The 24,123-nt window shown below is 40.7% G+C and overlaps 1 protein-coding gene and 1 non-coding gene across 2 annotated transcripts; one reads left to right on the top strand and one right to left on the bottom strand.

The window, feature by feature from the left end:
• Positions 1-10,220: 10,220 nt before the first annotated feature.
• Positions 10,221-12,641, top strand: LOC112085103. Its single transcript, XM_024154037.1, has 5 exons — positions 10,221-10,517; positions 10,569-11,058; positions 11,107-11,229; positions 11,335-11,786; positions 11,898-12,641. The coding sequence occupies exons 1-5, from the start codon at positions 10,221-10,223 to the stop codon at positions 12,639-12,641; spliced, it is 2,106 nt and encodes a 701-aa protein (XP_024009805.1).
• On the bottom strand, positions 10,698-10,804 carry LOC112087169. Its single transcript, XR_002899934.1, has one exon. It is a non-coding gene; the product is annotated as a small nucleolar RNA R71 (small nucleolar RNA).
• Positions 12,642-24,123: the final 11,482 nt, after the last annotated feature.

Below are 24,123 nucleotides of genomic sequence, written 5' to 3' on the forward strand. Positions count from 1 at the left end.
TATCCACTCGTCACAACTAAGACAAGAAAAAACACCATGGTAATGCTAAGTCTCGCCATCTTTGATTAAGTATATGCTCTATGAGGATTTAGTGTTTTGTCTCAAGTGAGAGATAGGAAATAACTCCAAGTTTGTGTTGTTCTTTGAATCGAAGATGCTAACTCTATTTATAGATACAAATAATTAAAACGAAACATCTATCTTGATAAATCAAATGACGTTTTTTTGTTTATTAACATTTGTTAAGTTACATTTATCTTGCTGAACTTATTGCTTTCTTTAACTTTTGATTTTTTATGAATCTGTAATAATTTATATCCAAATCGAAACAGAAATCAAAAATTTAAGTACCTAATCATCACGTATATGTATAGATAAAGTATGGCTTGTAAAAATAAAAATTTATGGCTTTTAAAAATATAAGATTATGGCTTGTAAAATTAGAAAGTCGATATCGAAAGCGGAAACGTCATGCCTCTCGCGGTAACAAAACTATCTTTTATTATTATGGTTACAAAATATATATGAGTAATGTTCAATATTTGAAATGTGGATTTTTAAAAAACTTTCAACTAATTTTATCCAAAATAAAATATTTTGTGTTTTGATGCACATTAATGTTTTTGGTAGTTGATCCGGATCATGTGCAAAAAAACACATGATCCGGAGTTCATTAATATTAGTAATGGTTGATTTGATGGACTAATAATATAATGAACAAATATGGCAGCTTACAACGGACACATGGTGTTCGTCAGGAGGTTTAACTAGTAAACGGGACTTTGGTTAGTACCGGAGGGTTTGAAGGAGGAGCAAACACGGCGAAATACCTTGTCAACTATGAAAACTGTGTATGGAAGGAATATCCCAAAGCATTGGCTGCTAGGAGATGGTACTCCACACAAGCCACTCTCCCTGCTGGCACTTTCATCGTAGTTGGAGGCCGAGACGCTCTCAACTACGAATATATCCTCCCGGAAGAAATGAACAACAAAAAACTCTACGACTCTCAACTTCTTAGACAAACAGACGATCCAGAGAAAAACAATCTATGCCCTTTTGTTTGGCTAAACACTGATGGTGACCTCTTCATTTTTGCCAACAACCGTTCCAAACTTCTTAGCCCGAAAACAAATAAATCGCTGGTTAAAGAAATCACGGTGGCGATGCATTCTTCAGGTAAATCAAGAAGATTTATTTCCGCTTTTTTTTTCAAAGAAAAAAACACACACACACACAATTGACTTTTAAAAGTTCAAATACAAGATTTTAGACGGTGATGATAATGCGCGTGTAATGACCCGCTCAACTCTTTTATTGTTTGTCGCTCACGTCAAAGGCTTAATACCGTGTGAAACAATGCTACTATATTAAAATATGTAATAATATTAAAGCCTCACATTGATATATAGCATATTATAAACGTAAGAACAAACATTTTTATTTCTTTAAGCTCACATATTTTTATGTTGGAATAGAATCAAGCGGTTTTAAATGGATTTTGAGACAGAAACACATTGAGCCCACAATTCATCTCTTTTCTGTAAATATTTGGTTTCGTTTGCGATTAAGGTAGGTCTATCAGCGATATATTTGATAAGGGTATCGTGACACTCCTTTCCTTCTTTAACAAGTTCCTGACAGCAAGGAATGGAGACAACTCCATTTCCAAAAAACTTGACTAATGATATCCAATGCACACTTTGGGCTGATTTTAACAACACATTGATCCCATAACTTCTTTGGCTCGGTTTCTTCTACGGCAAATGAAGGGACATATCCACTCGTCACAACTAAGACAAGAAAAAACACCATGGTAATGCTAAGTCTCGCCATCTTTGATTAAGTATATGCTCTATGAGGATTTATTGTTTTGTCTCAAGTGAGAGATAGGAAATAACTCCAAGTTTGTGTTGTTCTTTGAATCGAAGATGCTAACTCTATTTATAGATACAAATAATTAAAACGAAACATCTATCTTGATAAATCAAATGACGTTTTTTTGTTTATTAACATTTGTTAAGTTACATTTATCTTGCTGAACTTATTGCTTTCTTTAACTTTTGATTTTTTATGAATCTGTAATAATTTATATCCAAATCGAAACAGAAATCAAAAATTTAAGTACGTAATCATCACGTATATGTTTAGATAAAGTTTGTAAAAATAAAAATTTATGGCTTTTAAAAATATAAAGTTATGGCTTGTAAAATTAGAAAGTCGATATCGAAAGCGGAAACGTCATGCCTCTCGCGGTAACAAAACTATCTTTTATTATTATGGTTAAAAAATATATATGAGTAATGTTCAATATTTGAAATGTGGATTTTTTAAAAACTTTCAACTAATTTTATCCAAAATAAAATATTTTGTGTTTTGATGCACATTAATGTTTTTGGTAGTTGATCCGGATCATGTGCAAAAAAACACATGATCCGGAGTTCATTAATATTAGTAATAATTGATTTGATGGACTAATAATATAATGAACAAATATGGCAGCTTACAACGGACACATGGTGTTCGTCAGGAGGTTTAACTAGTAAACGGGACTTTGGTTAGTACCGGAGGGTTTGAAGGAGGAGCAAACACGGCGAAATACCTTGTCAACTATGAAAACTGTGTATGGAAGGAATATCCCAAAGCATTGGCTGCTAGGAGATGGTACTCAACACAAGCCACTCTCCCTGCTGGCACTTTCATCGTAGTTGGAGGCCGAGACGCTCTCAACTACGAATCTATCCTCCCGGAAGAAATGAACAACAAAAAACTCTACGACTCTCAACTTCTTAGACAAACAGACGATCCAGAGAAAAACAAATAAAGCGCTGGTTAAAGAAATCACGGTGGCGATGCATTCTTCAGGTAAATCAAGAAGATTTATTTCCGCTTTTTTTCAAAGAAAAAAAAACAAACACACACACAATTGACTTTTAAAAGTTCAAATACAAGATTGTAAACGGTGATGATAATGCGCGTGTAATGACCCGCTCAACTCTTTTATTGTTTGTCGCTCACGTCAAAGGCTTAATACCGTGTGAAACAATGCTACTATATTAAAGTATGTAATAATATTAAAGCCTCACATTGATATATAGCATATTATAAACGTAAGAATGGAGCTTTTGGCTAAGGCGATGGAAGCTCTGAACCGAGCAATGTCTCAACAAATTAAAGAAGCGAATCAAGCCATAGCAACTCAGCTCACCCAACAAATCGAACAACTCAATGACAAGTTCGAGACAAAGATGAATGATCTGCTCAAAGATCTCAGTGCAAGTGGAGAAGAGTCGTCTCAAACTCCAACTCCGTCAGAAGCAATGCGCTTAGCTAAGGGTAAAGGGCACATAGGATCTTCTCGGAAACTCCCACGCCACCCAACACCTTCCGAAGCCAGGACTAAAGCTAAGTCCAGCCGAAGCCAAATTGGGGGCAGAGAGACTACGTTTAATCCGAGGAGGAACCCTACTGGTGCAGATCGAGATGGCCCAAGGGTAGATCGTCAGCACCGCAGAGAGGAATATATTCACGCCTAGTGTACCTAAGCCTAAGGAGATCAGCAAGCCAGCTTACTCCAGAGACATCAAACCACCCTCTACTGGACTTAAAGAAGAATCTAAAGCTGAGTTCAAACCTAGGAGTGGTACCTCTATCAGCAATGTGAGGTGTTTCAAATGTCAAGGAATGGGACATTACTCTCGAGATTGTCCAAACAAGAAGGTATTCTTGTTACAAGAGGGAGGAGAGATAGTTCCTCAAGAGGATTCAGAGGCCGAATATGAATTAGAGGAAGAGGAAGAAGCTGCTGCCGTGGGCGAGTAGCTGGTTGCCAGAAGGACTTTGAGTTTTCAGAGTCAACCTGAAGAGACTTGTCAGCGAGAGAACCTGTTTCATACGAGATGCTTCATTAAAGAAAAAGTCTGTAGCCTGATCATAGATGGAGGAAGTTGTACTAATGCTGCAAGCGAAGAGATGGTTAAGAAGCTCCAGCTCAAGACTATTCCTCATCCAAGACCGTATAAGCTTCAGTGGTTGAATGACAGTGGAGCATTGACCGTATCTCAGCAAGTTATGGTTTCTCTATCTATTGGGAAGTATGAAGATGAGATTCTATGTGACGTCATTCCCATGGGTTCGAGTCATGTGTTGCTAGGCAGACCGTGGCAATCAGATCGTAGGGTGATACACGATGGTTATACCAACAAGCACTCATTCGAGTTCAAAGGTCGCAAAATTACCCTCCTACCTCTCACGCCTACCGAGATTTACCAAGATCAGATTCAGATGAAGCTCAAGGAGAAGGAGAAAGTCGCCAACAGCCTCTACATAAACCACAGTGAATTTTCTAAACTCTTTGATCCTGAAATGACTACTTTTATGTTTGTGTACAAGGAATCCCTTGTTAGTACTAACCCTTCACAGGAGCTTCCTAGTGCTATGTTTGAGATTTTGCAGGAATACAAGGATGTTTTTCCAGTCGAAATTCCACCAGGGCTACCTCCAATTCGTGGGATAGAGCATCAGATTGACTTGGTACCAGGATCAGCCTTACCTAACAGGCCAGCATACCGAACCAATCCTGTAGAGACTAAGGAGCTGCAGAAGCAAGTGGAAGAGCTGATGAGCAAGGGACATATCCGAGAAAGCTTGAGCCCATGTGCGGTTCCAGTTCTGTTGGTGCCAAAGAAAGATGGTTCCTGGAGGATGTGTGTAGATTGCCGAGCTATCAACAACATCACTGTGAAGTATAGGCATCCGATTCCAAGACTAAGTGATATGCTGGATGAGCTCTGTGGATCGACAATCTTCTCTAAGATAGACTTGAAGAGTGGGTATCATCAGATCAGAATGAAGGAAGGGGATGAGTGGAAGACGGCATTCAAGACAAAGCACGGACTCTACGAGTGGCTAGTTATGCCGTTTGGCCTCACCAATGCTCCCAGCACCTTCATGAGACTAATGAACCATGCCCTGAGACCATTCATTGGCGTGTTCGTAGTGGTTTATTTCGACGATATCCTCATCTACAATAAAGGTTTGGAAGAACATCTAGATCACATCAGATCGGTTCTTGATGTTCTTCGCTATCAATCTCTCTTTGCTAATTTATCTAAATGTTCATTATGCACTAACGAAATTGTTTTCTTAGGCTTTGTAGTAAGTGCAGGAGGAGTTAAAGTAGATGAAGAGAAGATAAAAGCTATCAAGGAGTGGCCAACCCCCAAGAATATTGGAGAAGTCCGAAGTTTCCATGGCTTAGCAGGATTCTACAGTCGTTTTGTTCGTGATTTCAGCACCATAGCCGCGCCCTTAACCGAAGTAATCAAGAAAGACGTGGGGTTCAAGTGGGGAGAGGCGCAAGAATAGGCTTTTACAGCCCTTAAAGAGAAGCTTATCAATTCGCCCTTACTAGTACTTCCTGATTTTACTAAGACTTTTGAGATTGAATGCGATACTTCTGGTGTAGGTATTGGAGCAGTTCTTATGCAAGATAAGAAGCCTGTCGCTTACTTCAGCGAAAAGTTAGGAGGATCAACGCTGAATTATCCCACGTATGACAAGGAGTTAAACGCATTGGTTCGAGCTCTCCAGACGTGGCAGCATTACTTATGGCCTAAGGAATTCGTCATTCATACCGATCACGAGTCTCTAAAGCACCTCAAGGGTCAGCAGAAGCTTAACAAAAGACATGGGCGATGGATGGAGTTCATTGAGACATTCCCCTACATTGTTAAGTACAAAAAAGGTAAAGATAATGTGGTCGCAGACGCATTATCCCGGAGGTACACTCTTATTTCGACTTTAACATCAAAGTTGATTGGATTTGAGCACATTATAGATCTCTATGAATCTGATACTGACTTTTCTGAGAGCTATGCCAAATGTCATAAGTTTGCCTGTGAGAAATTTTATAGACAAGATGGATACTTGTTCTTCAGTAACCGATTGTGCATACCACGAGGATCCATTCGAGAGTTACTGGTACGAGAAGCTCATGGAGGTGGATTAGCTGGACATTTCGGTGTTAGAAAGACACTTCTTGGACTACAAGAGCACTTCTACTGGCCGAACATGAAGAAAGACGTTGAGAAAATTTGTTCTAGATGTGTCGTATGTAAGATGGCTAAGAGTAAACTTCAACCTCACGGTTTGTATACTCCTCTTCCTATTCCTTCTCAACCTTGGACTAATATCTCTATGGATTTTGTAGTTGGCTTACCTCGAACCAGAAATGGTAGAGATTCTATTTTTGTAGTTGTTGACAGGTTTAGCAAGATGGCTCACTTCATCGCTAGCCACAAGACAGATGATGCTGTGAATGTAGCTAACTTGTTTTTCAGGGAAGTAGTAAGACTGCACGGAATGCCAAAGGTCATCGTTTCAGATCGAGACACGAAGTTCTTAGGACATTTTTGGCGAACGCTTTGGGCTAAGCTGGGAACAAAGCTCTCATTCTCGACTACGTGTCATCTACAGACCGATGGACAAACCGAGGTGGTGAATAGAACGTTGTCCACACTTCTAAGGACTTTGGTGAAGAGTAACCTCAAGACATGGGAAGAGTGTCTGCCTCATGTTGAGTTTGCCTATAAATCACGCTAAGCATTCCGCTACTCTCTTTTCTCCTTTTGAAATTGTATATGGGTTTAATCCACAATCACCTCTAGACTTGATCCCTTTGCCTTTAAATGGAAAATGCAGTTTGAATGGCAAGGAGAAAGCTGAACAGGTCCGAAGAATACATGCTAAGGCTAAGGAGAACATCGAGAAGAAGACAAAGCAGTATGAGAAGCATGCCAACAAAGGACGAACAGAGCTGATTTTCGAAGAAGGAGATCTGGTGTGGATCCATCTGAGGAAGGAGCGATTTCCAACTGAGCGAAAGAACAAGCTAATGCCCAGAGTTGATGGACCATTTGCAGTCATCAAAAGAATCAACAACAACGCCTATCAGATTGATCTTCAAGGTAAGTATGATGTTTCTGATGCTTTCAATGTTTCTGACTTGCTTCCTTATGTTGCAGATTCCGATTTGAGGACAAATCCTTTTCAAGAGGGAGAGGATGATATGATCGTGACCAGCTCAGAGGAGGAGGAACCAGAGGTAGCTGGCAGGATCACTTGTTTTAGAGCTAGAGAGATGGCTAAGGAGGCTCACGCACTCATGGCCGCAGAGGACATCGATCAACTGGAGGCTGGAGCTCACATCTTCAACATCTCTATCTTGAAGAATGAAGAACCCAGTAACAATGACTAGGTAACTTAGGTGATGATTCTGTACTCTTTTCCTTGGTGAGGATTTTGGAAGGCAAGGAGGTTTTTAACGAGGCAGAAATCATTGCTACGTCGAGTTACTTAGAAGTTGTTACTAATGGGTGATAATGTGCAAAGTCACAATGACTTGTGCACTAGTATTTTAGGCGCACCACTTAGGTTTAGAAGGGACGCCTCGCTGTTTTATTTTTAAATCAAACTTCTTGTTGTTTTTTTTTCAAACTTCATGTAGTTTTGTATTAGGGCTGCGATTTTCTCTCTTACTCTATAAAATAGAGAAAATCGCCTAAGTAATATTCAGTGAAGAATTTTGATCAAACTTTTAACGTGTTCTTCTCTCGTTTTGATTTCTGAGAACTAAAAACTCTGAAATTCGAATCTCTTAAAAACTAATCTGTTTACAAGAGATTCTACTATCTCTCCATTCCATCGATATCATCTTATCATCACCACACCATCAATCGATCATCACACCATATCCACCCTCTCATCTCACTCGATCCGCCGAACCACCATCACCATCTTCGACTCGATCCTCAAGCCATCGCCACCATCGAACCGATCATCACCACCCCATCACCTCATCGCTATAGCCTGTCCACAAAATCGCCGCAACTGTTGCCTTTTCTTCAGAGTTGATCACCTAGGATCGTATCACCAAGGCTCTGCATGATCAAAAGATTCTGAAAAGGGAGTTCAAGGATGGTGATCTGGTGTTGCTGTTCAACTCTAGGCTTAAGTTGTTTCCTGGAAAACTTAAGTCTAGATGGTCTGGTCCCTTTAAGGTTCTTGAAATCAGGCCATATGGAGCTGTTGTGTTAGAAGGCAAGAATGGTCAAGAGTTTGTGGTAAATGGCCAAAAGATCAAGCACTATCTGGTTTCACAAAGAAAGGAGGAAGCTACATCAGTTCCCCTTCTTGATCCACCACCAGCCTGTTAAATCAGGTTTCCAAAGTCAAACTTAGAGACTTTAAACAAAGTGCTCTTGGGAGACACCCCAAGCTTATCTTTTGTAAATATGCTTTTAATCTTTTGATTCCTTTCTTTTTTATGTTTTAGGATGTTTTGATGGGTTTGTTTAGTGTCTACAGGTTACAGGTTTGAGTTTGAACCCTTGGGAAGTTAATGCAAGATGAAAAGGAATGAAGGAATGGGCAAGAGCTTATGCTCGGTTTTGAGCATGGTCACCAGCCACAGTTTTGAGCATGGTCACCAGCAAGATAACAAGGCGTGGCAAGCTTTTAAGCTAAGCCACGAGAGAGGAATCACGGTCTTAGGTTTGACCGTGGCAAAAGAAGCAACCATTCGGGGTTTGCCACGGTCAAGGAACACGGCACCGCAGCAGGCCGTGGCAATACAAAGATGAAGGAACCTGGGTTCGGGTTTAGACACGGCCAGATGACACGGAACTGAACCTGGCCGTGGCAAAACAGGTTTGGAAAGACAAGGGTTCAGGTTTTGACACGGCTAAGAGACACGGGAAGAAGACCTGGCCGTGGCAAAGAAAAGAGGAATAGACCAATGTTCGGGTTTTGACACGGCTAAGAGACACGGGAAGAAGACCTGGTGATATATCATGGTTTTTATGGTTTTTAACCATGGTATAGGTCTTATTTATAGAGTCTTTCTAGTGTTTCTCGAGTCTTTTGGAGTCTTTACAGGTCATAGGTACGTTTGGAACTTAATTGGTGATTTTGGAGCACTTTGGAGCTTGATCAGGATCAAATTCGTGAAGGATGAATTATGTGCTTTAGTGTCGCTCAACACCATGGAGACTGACGCTCGACACCGATCGCAGAAATAAGAAAAATGTAATTTTGTTTCCTGTTTGAAAAAGGAGTTGGGCCCAGAAGTTTCCAAATATTCCCTAAGAAGCCCAAAACGTGTTTTTTAAGTTATAAATAGGGTTTTTAGTCACCTTATATCGATACCTTAGATTTTTGAGAGAGAAATACCTGAGATTTTCTTAGAGAGAGCTTTTGGGGAGACAAGTCTGAAACTATGTTCCGGAGAGAGAAGATTTTGAACCCCTGTTTATTTATCTATTTACTGTTTTCTGCAATCTATTCATTCATGTTTATTGTTTCAATCGCCATGTCTGAGTAGTTTGCCTCTTAGGTTTAGGGTTCTCATAAAGGATTTCTTTGGATGTTGGATTGATTGGTTAATTAGGGTTCATAATCTATTTAGTTCTTCATTATAGGTTGTTCTTAAAGCTAATTCTGGACTGGCCACCTAGAACTTAGATCTTAAGTTAATTGATTGACACGGAAGTGTAATTGAATAACTGGAAAGAACCTAGGGTGAGCAAAGTAGTTATTCGCAAAGGAATTTGTTTTAGATACTTTGTGAACATATCGAACTTGAGCATTAAAGCTGGTTTAAATCTTTAGGGTTTGCAAAGGATTTTGGAATTCTAGGATTTAGACTTAGATAATTCTCGCAACAGAAGTTGGTTAATTATAATTTCGTGATTTGAGTTCAAGAACCGTGCTTAAATCTGAACCCTGATTAATTGATTTATCTGCATTCTCTGATTTCCTGAGAAATACCCTGAGCCTATCTTTTTCTCATTGATTTTACAACCGTTTGATTTTATAGCTGCTGTTATTTTCATCGTTTTCACTTAGCGTAGTTCAAGCCTAGATAGTTTATTGTGCGAATCTCTCATCTCTGTGGTTCGACCCCTATTGTACTACAATTGCATATATGTGCTCTTGCAGAGTAGCTATAGGGATTAAACTTTGAGCAGCTCAAGTTTTGGCGCCATTGTCGGGGACTTGATTTTCGCCATTAAACTTTAGTTCTTGAGTTTCGACTAAGTTTTTCTTAGTGTCGAGCGACACCCCTAATGGTGTCGTGCGACACCCGTCGTTTTTCTTAATTTTATTTTTATTTTGTTACTTACATTGTTCTTTCTCTTTGTCTCAGAAAATTAGAAAAGATGGAGAACGCATTGGCATTGGTTCGTGATGATGCTGGAGTCTGGAGAGACCAAGATGGTCATGTGTGTAATGAGAGAGGCCAGCGACTTGATGGAGAGGGTAACATCATCAGGACGCTGGGTGACTACAACAGGCCTGAGCAGTTCTATGCAAATCGGTCTGCGATTCGCGCTTCTGCATTTCAGAGGAACGATTTTGAGCTGAAACCTGTATACTACACTCTTGTGGGTCAGCATTTCTTTCATGGCCACTCTCATGAGCACCCTATGGATCATATTGAGAGGTTTGAGGACTTGGTCACCAGCATCAAGTACAATGGAGTGTCCAATGATTTCCTCTTCTGTAAGCTGTTTCCATACTCTCTTGCTGGAGAAGCAGCTAACTGGCTGAAACAGTTGGAACCAGGATCACTAACTACTTGGGAGGAGACCAGAAACGCCTTTTTGCACAATTTTTATGATGATGCCATGTCTGAGGAACTGAGACTCAAAATCTCAACGTTTTCTCAAGGACCAACTGAAGCATTCAAGGCTGCTTGGGTGAGATTCAAGTCATATCAGAGAGATTGTCCACATCATGGTTTCAGTGATGTTCAGCTGCTAGGTATTTTCTTCAGAGGTGTTGATTGGAGGTATCAGATGGCTCTTGATGCAGCGAGCAATGGAAACTTCAACACTAGATACCCTGAAGACGCTGTTGTGCTTACTGATAACTTGGCATCTAGCAATAGTACTAAGAATGCAGACTATCAGCGAAAGAAGCAGGGTGGAAACATGGATGGATCGCAGATTGCTGAGGTGAAGGCTAAGCTTGACTCTGTGCATAGCCTTCTAGTGGGTAAGAAGTCCGTTTGATACGCTGCAGAGGTTAAGAATTTCGAACCAGATGAAGCCCTTGAGGAAGAGGTTGTTAACTTCATCCATGGAGCTGGATTTCAGGGTCAGAGATTTGGTACTCAGCAAGGGAAAACGAATTACAGTGGAAATAATCAGAGGAGTACCTTCACAGGTAATTAGAACTCTTCTGGTTACAGCTCCAAACCTCAGTACCAGACATCCTACTCCAACAACAGTTTCTCGAGGAACTATGATGCTCCTCCTACTCAAACTCCAGATAATGAGGTGAAATCTATGCTGGAACAGATCTTGGAAGGTCAGCAGAAGATGACTGTGGATTTCAATGGGAAGATTGATGCTCTGTATCTGGATCTGAATGGAAAAATTGAAGTTCTGAACACTTATGTCAAGAAGCTTGATACTCAGGTTGCTCAGACTGCAGAGTCTTTAAAAAGGCAAGAAGGATTCCTTCCTGGGAAGACTGATACCAATCCTAGGCATTACTGCAGTGCCATCTCGTTAAGGAGTGGTAAGAAGTTGACTCATGTGCTTAAAAAGGGTGTTTCTGAGGATGAAATCGTGGAATTGGACGAATCTGAAGAAAATTTCGAAGTTGCAGAGCCGGTGTCGAGCGACACCACAACTAGTGTCGCGCGACACCAATTGCAGAGCGAAGCCGATATTGCTCAGAATCCGAAGCCAGCAGAGGAAAAGGTTTACAAACCTAAGGTTCCTTACCCAAAGAGTCCTAGGAATTCCAAGCAGGAGCTAGATGATGCCAGATGCAAGGCTTTGATGGAGAAGCTTGTGATTGAGATTCTTTTGGTTGATGCTGTGAAGATTGCTCCTACTCTCAGACACTATGTGAAGAGGATTGTGACTAATAATCTGAGTCATGAGGAAGGAGTGATGATGATTTCTGAACAGGTCAGTGCTGTGATTCAGAATAAGATTCCAGAGAAGCTCTCGGATCCAGGAAGCTTTGTTTTGGACTGCTCTATCTTCTCAGAGAGGTTCAAGAGATCGCTGTGTGATCTTGGTTCGAGTGTTAACCTCATGTCATATTCTGTAGCTGTTAGCCTTGGAATGACTGATTTCAAACCAACTAAGATCTCTCTAATCCTAGCAGATCGATCTAAAAGAATCCCAAAAGGTGTCTTGGAGGATGTTCCGATTAAAGTTGGTGATTGCATAATTCCTACAGATTTCGTGGTTCTGGAATATGGAGAAGAACCCAAAGATCCTCTTATCCTGGGAAGATATGTCAAGCATGGTAACCTTGATCTCCACCTGGGAGATACCATCATGACTTTCAAGATGGAGAAGCTGAAGGATTCAACCATAGATGGTCAGACATTCCAAGTCAGTGCAATACCTGAAGTGATAGTTGGAGATCAGAACGTGTTTGATGCTGAGAAGGTGGGAGATCAACCTGAGTTGACGAAAACGTCTACAGAACCAGTGACTGCTGTTGCTCAGGAAGCTCAAAACATCATGCTCTATTCATCTCCAGCAAAGCAAAGAGCACTTGGTTTTTCTATTGATGATATTTCAGGGAATAGGTTGAAGCCACCCAAACACTGATCTCACCCTGGTGCTATTCCTGCATTCCTTGGACGACCTCATGCACACAACGCTTACACACCACCATGGATGAGACGACTTTCACAGAGGCATTCTTTGCCACTGTCTGATCCACGAGATGCATAGTCTATCCATAGTCAAGCTAATGACTTAAAACAAGCGCTTGGTGGAAGGCAATCCACTGGTAAGTCTGTATATAAGTCTTTTTATTTCTTTTGATTTTCGTTTTTTGTTTTTGTGTTTTAGGTGTAACAGATACGAAGTGGTTAGTGTCGAGCGACACCACCATCAGTGTCGGTCGACACCAGTCAAAAAAAAAAAAAAAAAAAAAAAATCAGGAAACCGGAGTCGAACCAGAAATTCGGAGTGGTCTGCTGCAATTTGGTACGAGAAGAACAAGTGTCGCACGACACCAACATCAGTGTCGCTTGACACCATCATTGCAGCCAGGTAAGTTCTCTGTTTTTCCTGCGTTTCTATGTTTCTTTTCTTTTGTTTTGCCACCTTCGTGCTAGATAACACTGGGGACAGTGTTGTTTAAGTCTGGGGGAGGTAGTCGCTGACATTGTGTTTGTTTTTCTTAGAGTCAGTCGTGTCAAATTATTTTTGAGTCAAAACTTGTTGGATATTATGATGCTTTTCCTGGAATTATTGTGCTGACCTTTCATCTAAGTGACCATTGCTGCAGATTTAGTCTAGATCCGACTAATGAAAAATCCAAAGGCTGACCAGATGACTAGAGGCGTCCATGTTTCCAACAGAATCTACTAACCTGAGCTAATTTCTGAACTCTTTCTTTTACCTCATTGATGTGACTGATGTTCATAGAGCTTGATTCCTCGTTCATACTTGACAAATGAAAGCCTGTTTGAAATCTAATGTTGGTGTTTCTCTCCCTGTGATAAGCTAAAAGATGAAGAAAGAAAGAAAAAGGCAAAAAGATTGAGATGATTTTCGCTTAGGAGTGAAGGGCTAGGAAAATTTCCAAGGATCCCATTATTTCACTTCTAAGTAGGAATGATCACACAAAGGAAGGAAGCAAGGGGTAGGAAACTTTCCTATGACCCCACTATTCGTTGAAAACCTTTGATACAAGGTAAGGGGACAACTCGGGGACTCGATGGCAAACACCATCAGTACTTGCAGCTTTACCCTTACCGAGTATATGCCATAAAAAAAAAAGAAGATGAGTGTGTGAAAAGAATAAGTCTGGGGGAGAGAAAATTACCAAAGTGTGTATGGAGAGGGTAGTACGGAAAAGAGTCTAGAAGGTTCTTGGCATCTGAATCATCAGTGAAACCCAGCGATGAGGGTTTATGGACAATGTTGTGGAATTTTGGACTCAATCTGGGAAGCTGTGAATGTCTGCAGAGAAGTACATGGTGGTTCGATTTGGAATGATGAAGCAGTAGTTGAGTTGCAGGGTGATCGGTTAAAACGATGTTCCAGAGCAAGGTTGAGTCTTTGTGTTTTCAAACCTCTTTCTCTTGTTTGGTATTTTGTTTTCTTGAGGGCAAGCAAATGCTAAGTCTGGGGGAGTTGATATATCATGGTTTTTATGGTTTTTAACCATGGTATAGGTCTTATTTATAGAGTCTTTCTAGTGTTTCTCGAGTCTTTTGGAGTCTTTACAGGTCATAGGTACGTTTGGAGCTTAATTTGTGATTTTGGAGCACTTTGGAGCTTGATCAAGATCAAATTCGTGAAGGATGAATTATGTGCTTTAGTGTCGCTCGACACCATGGAGAGTGACGCTCGACACCGATCGCAGAAATAAGGAAAACGTGATTTTGTTTCCTGTTTGAAGAAGGAGTTGGGCCCAGAAGTTTCCAAATATTCCCTAAGAAGCCCAAAACGTGATTTTAAGTTATACATAGGGTTTTTAGCCACCTTATATCGATACCTTAGATTTTTGAGAGAGAAATACCTGAGATTTTCTTAGAGAGAGCTTTTGGGGAGACAAGTCTGAAACTATGTTCAGGAGAGAGAAGATTTCGAACCCCTGTTTATTTATCTATTTACTGTTTTCTGAAATCTATTCATTCATGTTTATTGTTTCAATCTCCATGTCTGAGTAGTTTGCCTGTTAGGTTTAGGGTTCTCATAAAGGATTTCTTTGCATGTGGGATTGATTGGTTAATTAGGTTCATAATCTATTTAGTTCTTCACCATAGGTTGTTCTTAAAGCTAATTCTGGACTGGCCACCTAGAACTTAGATCTTAGGTTAATTGATTGAAACAGAAGTGTAATTGAATAACTGGAAAGAATCTAGGGAGAGCAAAGTAGCTATTCGCAAAGGAATTTGGTTTAGATACTTTGTGAACATATCGAACTTGAGCATTAAAGCTGGTTTAAATCTTTAGGGTTTGCAAAGGAATTTGGAATTCTAGGATTTAGACTTAGATAATTCTCGTAAAGGAAGTTGGTTAATTATAATTTCGTGATTTGAGTTCAAGAACCGTGCTTAAATCTGAACCCTGATTAATTGATTTATCTGCATTCTCTGATTCCTGAGAAATACCCTGAGCCTATCTTTTTCTCATTGATTTTACAACCGTTTGATTTTATAGCTGCTGTTATTTTCATCGTTTTCACTTATCGTAGTTCAAGCCTAGATAGTTTATTGTGCGAATCTCTCGTCTTTGTGGTTCGACCCCTATTGTACTACAATTGCATATATGTGCTCTTGCAGAGTAGCTCTAGGGATTAAACTTTGAGCAGATCACCTGACCGTGGCAAAGAAAAGGATGAACGACCGAGGTTCGGTGCTTGCCACGATGAGTTTGCCACGGGGAGAACACTTGGCCGTGTTTAGGTTGGAAAAGGAGCAATTGTTCGGGGATTGCCACGGTTAAAAGGCACGGAAAGCTCCAGGTTGCGGCAAAGAAAGCACAAATGTTCGGAGTTTAACACGGTCACGTGCCACGGTCAACGATGGCACGGCAAAATTTTTGAAAAATTGTTGACCGTACGGACGTTGCCCGGTCAAGGACGCGCCCTTTACAGCTGTTCCCCACCTGGTCTTCTTCTTCACACGAGTTTGCCCCCTTCTCTCCATTTCTTAAACTTTAAACACTCATATCTCTCTCGTTCCTGAACCAAATTGAGGAATTCCAACTGCATTGAACTCGTAATCCTGTCTAGTTTCTTGCTGCACATTCGTTTTTCACTCGAAACTTGAAGATTCCAAGGATGGGAGGAACAAAAAGAACAGCGGCCATGGAGAAATTGAAAAAAGAGAAAGCTGGAGCTTCAGAGGATCAGATTATGCCTTTTGGGCATAAAGTTTTCAAGAAACAGAAGAAACAGAGGAAGCCAAAGAATCCAGCTGAGAAGAAAGCAAAGAATGTGGCTGCACCAAAGAAAACCAAGGCTTCTACTTCAAAGAATTCTGGTAAAGAACTGGCGCTGGTAGAAGTTGTTCAAAGGAAGGGAAAAGAGGTGGCTGTGGCTGAGGATGAGGATGAAGAAGAAACAGAGAGTGATCCTGAAGTAGCATTGCAGCCGGTTAAGAAAGCAAAGACAAAACCAGAACCTGAAGACAAAGAACCAACTTTTGATGACTACTTTGCTAGGTTCAAGGATGTAAAGGTGCTGCAAACCAAGTTCCCTGATATGGAACTGCTGAAAAAGATGGGGCTTCTTGAAGAGGTTCAGCTCATTTTTAACAACATGGGATTTGGTGGATTCTTTGAGATGAAAGATGTGGCTCATGATGGAGTAACACAAGAGTTCCTTGCATCCCTTGAAGTTTTTGGATATGGCCCAAGAGACCAGAGGATCATGGAGGGAAATGGTCTTGGGCACATAGAGTTCACAATCAATGGTACACAATACCATGTGAGCTTCAAGGAATTAGATGAGATCTTTGCCTTCTCAAGACCTACACAGGATGAGACATTGAAGTTCACATACCCTGATCACATGATTACTGACCTGTGGGATACAATTGCTTTTGGGAGCTTCAGAGGAGGAAGATGCAAGAGTTCATGGATAAGAAACCCAGCCATCCGCTATGCTCACAAAGTGCTTTGCCAAATGTTCTTTACCAAGCACAATGATGGTGTGGTGCATCTAGCTGACATGGAACTTCTGGGTTTGGGTCTACATCCTCTCATCAGTCATTTGAAGAGCAAGAGAGAATTTCATCTCCCACACTACATCCCTACTGGTGGTGCATTCTTGGCACGCCATATGCTGATATACAAAGACATTGCTTAGAGTGAGGGTAAAAGGCAGAAGCTCAATAAGTTGCACAATGGATGGTTAGTGACAAAGATTCTGAAAGCAAGAGGTTTTGTCTTTGATGATGTTGAGGTCAAGCCTGAGTTGATTGATGAAGCAACCCTCACCAAGGTTGTGTTTTTAACAGAAAGCAATGGTGAAAACTTCTTTTACACCTTCAAGCTCTTACAAAATGAGAAGGTCCAAGTTCTGTTGCCACACCCAGCCATCACCACTCTCTCAGAAAGGCACAATGTCTCCTTTATTGTTCTAAAGGATCAGCTCTACAACCCAGCCATTTACCCTCCAATTCGCAAATGCAAGAGGGCAGCAGGATCCAAGGGTAAAGAACCAGTTGAAGAGCAGAGCACAGCTAGGACTGCCGGTTGTGAGAATGAGGAGCCAAGAGATTTTGAAAGAAGGATGGGAGCAGGCCGGTACCATTTTGATCCTTACTTTTGGGGTGAACCTGAGTATCACACAAAGAAGCTGTATTCAAGAGTTAACAGCCTTCAGAAATGGTGAAAATGGCAAGACAAAACGATCCACAAGCTAGTTGACTGTGTTAGGCAACTAAAGAAGAAGGTGAAGAAACTCACAGCTCCAGCCACCTCACCCAAACGAGATACAAGAGAAGAGGTGGGAGAAAGCTCAGCAGCCCATGACCTCGTGCTCCCACCAGGAAAAAGAGACTGGATCAACCCGGCCACAGCGTTCCTACCAGACTCACCTGAGAGCAGCCCACCTAGATACTCAACTCCATCCTGCTCCACCTCCAACCCATCCCACTACCTGGGATCAGACCTCAGCGATTGAGGTAAACACTCCAAACTCTGTACATATGCATGTAGATTTTCTTTTATTCTTTGCATTTTACTTGTTTGCTTTGCTTTAACTCCTTTCTCATGCTTTTATAACACAAGGGACTGTGTTATTTAAGTGTGGGGGAGGAGTTTCATCTTTTACTAATCATGTTTTCTCTGTTCTTATTTTACACTTTGAGTCTTGAGTCACATTCTTGCATGCATTCATATAGTCTCATCTAAGTGCATATAAAAAAAAAAAACCCAAAAAAATTGAAAAATCTGAAAAAATTTAACAAAGAAAATGATCATGTAGTTGCATTCTCATTTTTAGGATTGAGTCTAGATTGCATATTCATGTAGGTTGCATCTTGCAGGGAGTAATTATAGGTTTTCTAGAGAGTACATCACTTTGAGAACTTGAACTGAATATGCTTGTGAATCTTTTTCTGTGCTTGCAAAGTCTGAAACGATCTGAATCTGAGAAGCAAGTTTGAATTGAACTCAACTCTAATTAAGTGAGAACCTTGAACTTGACTTGAAAATATCTTGTGATGCATTGTTTGAAAAAGCTTGTGGATACCGACATACATACTTGAGCTAGAACCATTTTTTTTACCGCCCTTTTTCCTTAGCTCAAGTAGCTGAATCCGCATCATGGATCAGTTCCCCTCACCTTGAACCCATCCTTCTTTCAAGCCAATGTTTGTGTGTGAATTGAAAGGCCACCTTGGATCAAACTTAGCAGAAAGTGTTAGGTTTAGATCGACAAGGGCAGGTCTCATTGAGTGCTGTGTTCCAACATCAAGGAACTGAGAGTGTTGGCGAGGAATAAGTGTGGGGGAAAAGACTTGTTGGTGAGTGAAAAAAAAGGTGAGATGAGTGGAAAAGAGAAAGTGGAAAAAGCTAGGGGAATGAAAGAAAAAGAAATCAGTCTTGGAGTTTTGAGTTAAAGAAAGTGAGTTCTGGTATCTTGAAAAGAAAGAGTCTAGCCTCTAAGTAAAAGGAAAAGAAAAGAAGCCAAAGAGCTCAAATGTTTTGAAAAGAAAGAAAAAAAAAAAGAGGCTAGAGGTTGCAAAAGAAAAAGAGCTGTGTAAAGTTTGGACTCCAAGACTTGAGAGTGAAAATGAAAAGTAAGTCCCCTAGTGAGAGGAAATTAAGAGTGAAAAGTGAGGTTCTTGAGAGAGTGAGCAAGTGAGAAAGCTTTGAGTAGAGTGTGGGGTGTGATGATTCTTTGCCCTTGTATGCATAGGTTGCTTTTTACCTTTAGCATTCTGCCAAAGTTTGATCATTCATAGAGAGATCCCTTTGCTTCATTAAACCCGCTTGAACACTGATGAGATCATTTTAATCTCATAGCCTCTCCCTAGCCAAGCCAGCTTGTTTAAACATTGCATCATTAGATTCACCTGATAAAAGCTTAATGAATGTGAAAGAGTTGAGAGAGAGAAGAACTTGTGGAGATTCCTTTTTGAGTTGATATATATCTGAGTATGGCTTTGCATTGCATAATTGAGCATGAACTTGAATTCTCATTGTGATCACTTCTCTCATTAAGGAATATGAACTCCCAATGTATCCAAACCTCTTTCTCTCATTTGCTCTTTTTGCTTGAGGACAAGCAAAGGACAAGTGCGGGGGAGTTGATATGTTCATAAATTGCATCATTTAGGTTGTGTATTTCATTCCAAATCATATCATATTTCATTCATTTTAGGTCTTTAGGGTTTGTTTTAGGACTTAGGAGATGCATTAGGTCCCAATGAGTCTTTGCATGTTTTGAGTGTTTATCAGGTGTATTTGGAGCTATTTGGAGTTGAAAAGATGAATCCAGGAAGAGAAATTGTGCTCAAGGCTTGAAAGATGGTGAAAATGGGTTTTGGAGGTTCTCGGCCATTCTCGCGTACAGGAAGGTTTTCTCGGCCATTCGCATGTACCGTGGGTGAATTCCTCGGCCAAAACACGTACCGGCTAGTTAAATTTCTCGGCCAAAATTCTGGGTGCAGATACATTTCCAAAATCGCCTGTCCGGGGAACCTTCCGGTCCGATTCAGCTGTCGGGTGCTTCATCAAAGTTGGAGAAGATTGGATCAAGGTTCTAGGGCAAGTAGAATCATGGAATTCGGACGCGTGAGCAGAAAGTTAATCTCGTCGGAAGAAACTCCTGTCTCGCTGCCGTTTTGGACCAAGCCGATGAGCTCCGAAGAATGCGAAGGATGGTGCACTTCCAGACCGATTCAGTTTACGGGGCCTTCATCCGAATCCGAGATAATTGAGTCCTCTTTTCAGAACGTTTGAGATCATTCAATTCGGAGCTATGAGCAAGACGATAACGTCTCCGGAATGGACACATGTCTAGACGCCTTTCTCTGATCGTGTAAATGCACTGCGAAGATGAGCCGTCCAGGAAACCTTCCACTTCCCAAGCACCGAAGCTTCCTTCACAAAAATTAAAGATATATGAGTCTTCTGTCCTCTGAAACCGGAAGCACACAATTCGGACAAATATCTTAGAGGTTACGCTTCCCTGAACGCGAAGTGGTCCGAGGAGCCCTGAACGCTGCGAGATTGATAACCCTTATCAAAGCTAAAATTATGCTAAGGCAAAGATGGCACGGTGGAATGCCACGGTCTACACTTGACCGTGGCACTTGATTGCAGTTCTTCGGGGTTTGACACGATCTTCATGCCACGGCCTACACTTGACCGTGGCAAGGTAACACTTGGCCGCAAAAGGATTTTACTTGGATTCGGGAATTGCCACGGGGTAATGCCACGGTCTACATTTGATTGTGGCAAAACAACATTTGTGATGCAATCTCTCGGCATTTGACACGGTCTCCACACCACGGCTTTCGACTTGGCCGTGGCAACTTTGTGCAATCTTTCGGCGTTTGACACATCCATGCATCACGATCAGAGGAGACCCGTGGCACCATGATTCACCCAAGAACAAGAGATACAGGACTTGACACGGTCACTTGCCATGGCCTGGCCAAAACCTGCTAGACCGTGGCAAACTTCTTCTTTACCCACCAAAGCCGGGTCAGTACCCGGTTTGTTCCGGGCTGACCCGGTTTGTCCAAGGCTTCTATAAATACTTTTTAGACCTAATTTGGAGAGAACCTTATTTTATCTTTAGTCTCCTTTTCCTTTTTGGTGAAAGAACCATAGTCTAATACCTTGTCTTTGAGTTTAATATCGATTGAAGAGTATTTTCCATCTTGTTTTATCATTTCTCATCATCAAATCACACTTCTAATCATGATTAACAACACATCTTGCAAAGGATCTAGTGTGTTGATCATGATTAGTGAGTAATCCCATATTAAGGTCTTAGATATGTAGATTAGGGTGCTTAAGTGGTAGATTAGTGAGCCTAGGGGTTAGATCATGCATATTCCATTCTCTACAACCTGTTCTTAATGCTAGATCCATACATATCATATGTGGTCTAGATTCTGGGCATTTCATGCACCAAAAATGTTTGATGAAATGTCTGAACCAAGGTTGTTAAAGGTTTAAGTGTTATTCATCATGGGAATGATTGTCTATATGCTTAAATGACAGATTAAACTGATTCTTAATGCTTGTTAATTCATGTTTCACTAATGATTATTAGGTTAGAAACTGTTTTGGCATAGAAGTTGATACCTTCATGAGAGGATTAACTTAATTAATGATGTTTAAGTTGAATGGTTTGCTTGATCATATGGTTCATTAGCTCATTAGTCTATTACTGAAGGCACCCTAATCCACTATCATGTCTAAGACCTTTCTCATCATCATACATACATTCTCATCACTTGTCATTTGCTTAGTTCTTTGTTTGATCTCTTTTTAGTCATTAATCTTGTTTAAGTTTTTAGTTGTCATTAGTCAATCAAAACCACACTTGTTTGCTTAGATTGAGAAACTGATCACATAGCTTAGTGTCTATCACCACATTCTTGGATTGATAACCTCTTTGTGCTACATTGACAAGGGGATTGATAGCCCTGAGACCCTCAAAAGTCTTGTCTATCAGCGAGCTATCAACAATCTGTGTCAAGAAGACATGGAGTTCCACAAATGTTTCGGAAAGTTTCGATCCTTGTGGGCCAAATTTGAAATGCTGAGGCCGGCTACTCTTGATGCAGCTGGTTTAAATGAGAGAAGAGAACAAGACAAGGTGTTTGCTCTTCTTCTTGTTCTGAATCCAGCTTACAGCGACTTGGTCAAACATATCCTCAGAGCAGATAAGCTTTCAAGTCTTGATGAACTCTGCGCTCAGATTCAAAAGGAACAAGGGTCTCTCGACATATTTGGAGGAAAAGACAGCGAACTTGTGGTTGCCAACAAAGGAGAACTAGCCGTTGCAAACAAGAGCAGCTACAAGCATGGTGACAATGGCTCCCTCATCTGCGACCATTGCAAGAAACAAGGACATCTTAAGGACAAGTGTTGGATTCTTCATCCTCACTTGAAGTCGGCCCAAACTCAAGGCAAATGGCGTGATTGGAAGGATCGTAAGGATCCAAGAGCTCATATGGCAAACAATGCAGGTGGAGTTCAGGAAAAGGCAAGCACATCAAATGCTAAGGCCATGGCTCAAAATGAATATATCAAGAAATCCGACCTTGGTGTTCTCATCAAAGCACTCAAGGAGTCTGGTAATCCTATCACCACTTTTAGTTATCATGCGCTTAGTAATGTCTGAAATTATAACATTGCTAATCATGCTTTAAGCAGTCATAAACCACTTATAGTTGATTCTGGATATAGTCATCACATGATCAGTGATTCTCAATTGATTAGCAATATTAAACCTGCCTTAGGAGATGTTGTGATAGCAAATGGAGATAGGATCCCGGTTAAAGGAATTGGAAATCTGAGGTTATTTGATAAAGAGTCTAAGGTTCTATATATGCCAAGTTTCACAAGTAATCTGTTGTCTGTTAAAAGAACTACTACCGATTTGATTTGTTATGCTATTTTTGGATCTAATGATGTCTGTTTTCAGGATATTAAAACAAGTGAGGTTCTTGGAAAAGGAAAGACCGAGAATAATCTCTATGTGCTTTAAGACACAAAGAAATCTTCTCAAATATCTTGCTGTTTTAGTTCTGTTGCTGCTAGTGCAAATAATGCGATTTGGCATGCTAGACTAGGTCATCCTCATTCATGTGTGTTAGGGTTGTTGATGCCTAGTATTTCTTGAAATGACAACTGTGAGGCTTGTATTCTTGGTAAACATTGCAAGTCTGTTTTTCCTAGATCTTCTACTATTTATGAAAAATGCTTTGATTTGATTCACTCAGATGTTTGGACTTCTCCTTGTTTATCTAGAGAAAATCACAAATACTTTTTTACTTTTATTGATGAAAAATCAAAGTATACTTGGGTGACCTTGTTTCCATCTAAGGATAGAGTTCTTGAGGCATTTTTAAATTTTCAGAGCTATGTGACTAACCATTACAATGCTAAGATCAAAATTTTAAGGTCAGATAATGGTGGTGAATACACAAGTCATGCGTTCAAACAGTTCCTCAACAAAAATGGAATAGTGCATCAAACCAGCTGCCCTTACACACCACAACAAAATGGTGTGGCCGAACAAAAGAACATGCATCTTATGGAGGTAGCCAGGTCGATGATGTTCCACATAAATGTTCCAAAACGGTTCTGGGGAGACACGGTTGTGACTGCGTGCTGTCTAATCAACCGGCTCCTGACCAAGATTCTTCAAGATTCATCCTCATTTGAGGTACTAAACAACTCCAAACCACCTATTAACTATTTACGGGTATTTGGTTGTGTGTGCTTTGTGTTGGTACTAGGAGGACAAAGGAATAAACTTGAGGCAAAAAGTATCAAAGGCATGTTTATTGGGTCTTCCATCGGTCAAAAAGGATACAAATGTTACATTCCAGAAACAAGGGCAGTGATAGTCTCGCGTGATGTTAAGTTCATCGAGTCAAAAGGTTTATACGTGTAGAAGGATTGGGAGAGTCTCCGTGACCTGTCACACTCTCCATCTAATCGTGCATCTACCTTCCAAATGCTTTTAGAAAGCTTGAAGAGTGGGAATATACAAGGCCCAAGCAAATAAAACATTCATGCTCCGAGCAACCCTTCAACATCAACTGAAGCTCAAAGAGAAACCGAATCAGCAGCTCATGTAGATCATTCAGAATTCCCGACACCTTAGAAAGAAATGCCACTTGAGTCACAAAGCCATGAACCTGAGAGTGCATCTCCAAATGGACAAGAGCCTGAGCCTGTTGAGACTCAAGAAGCTCCTCACAGCTAAGGAGTCAACGGCTAAGGAAACCAGCTTCAAAGTGGATTAATACTAGAGTCTATTACAACAGTCAAGCTGTTGCTCATCCTGTTCAAGCTGTGTGCTCCTTGGCCCACTTTCCAGCTACTCACCAGGCCTTTATCACCGCTCTTAATCTTCAGGATTCAATTC

This window comes from Eutrema salsugineum, unplaced genomic scaffold (genome assembly GCF_000478725.1).
Source record: "Eutrema salsugineum unplaced genomic scaffold, Eutsalg1_0 scaffold_9, whole genome shotgun sequence".
Classification (NCBI taxonomy): Eukaryota; Viridiplantae; Streptophyta; class Magnoliopsida; order Brassicales; family Brassicaceae; genus Eutrema; species Eutrema salsugineum.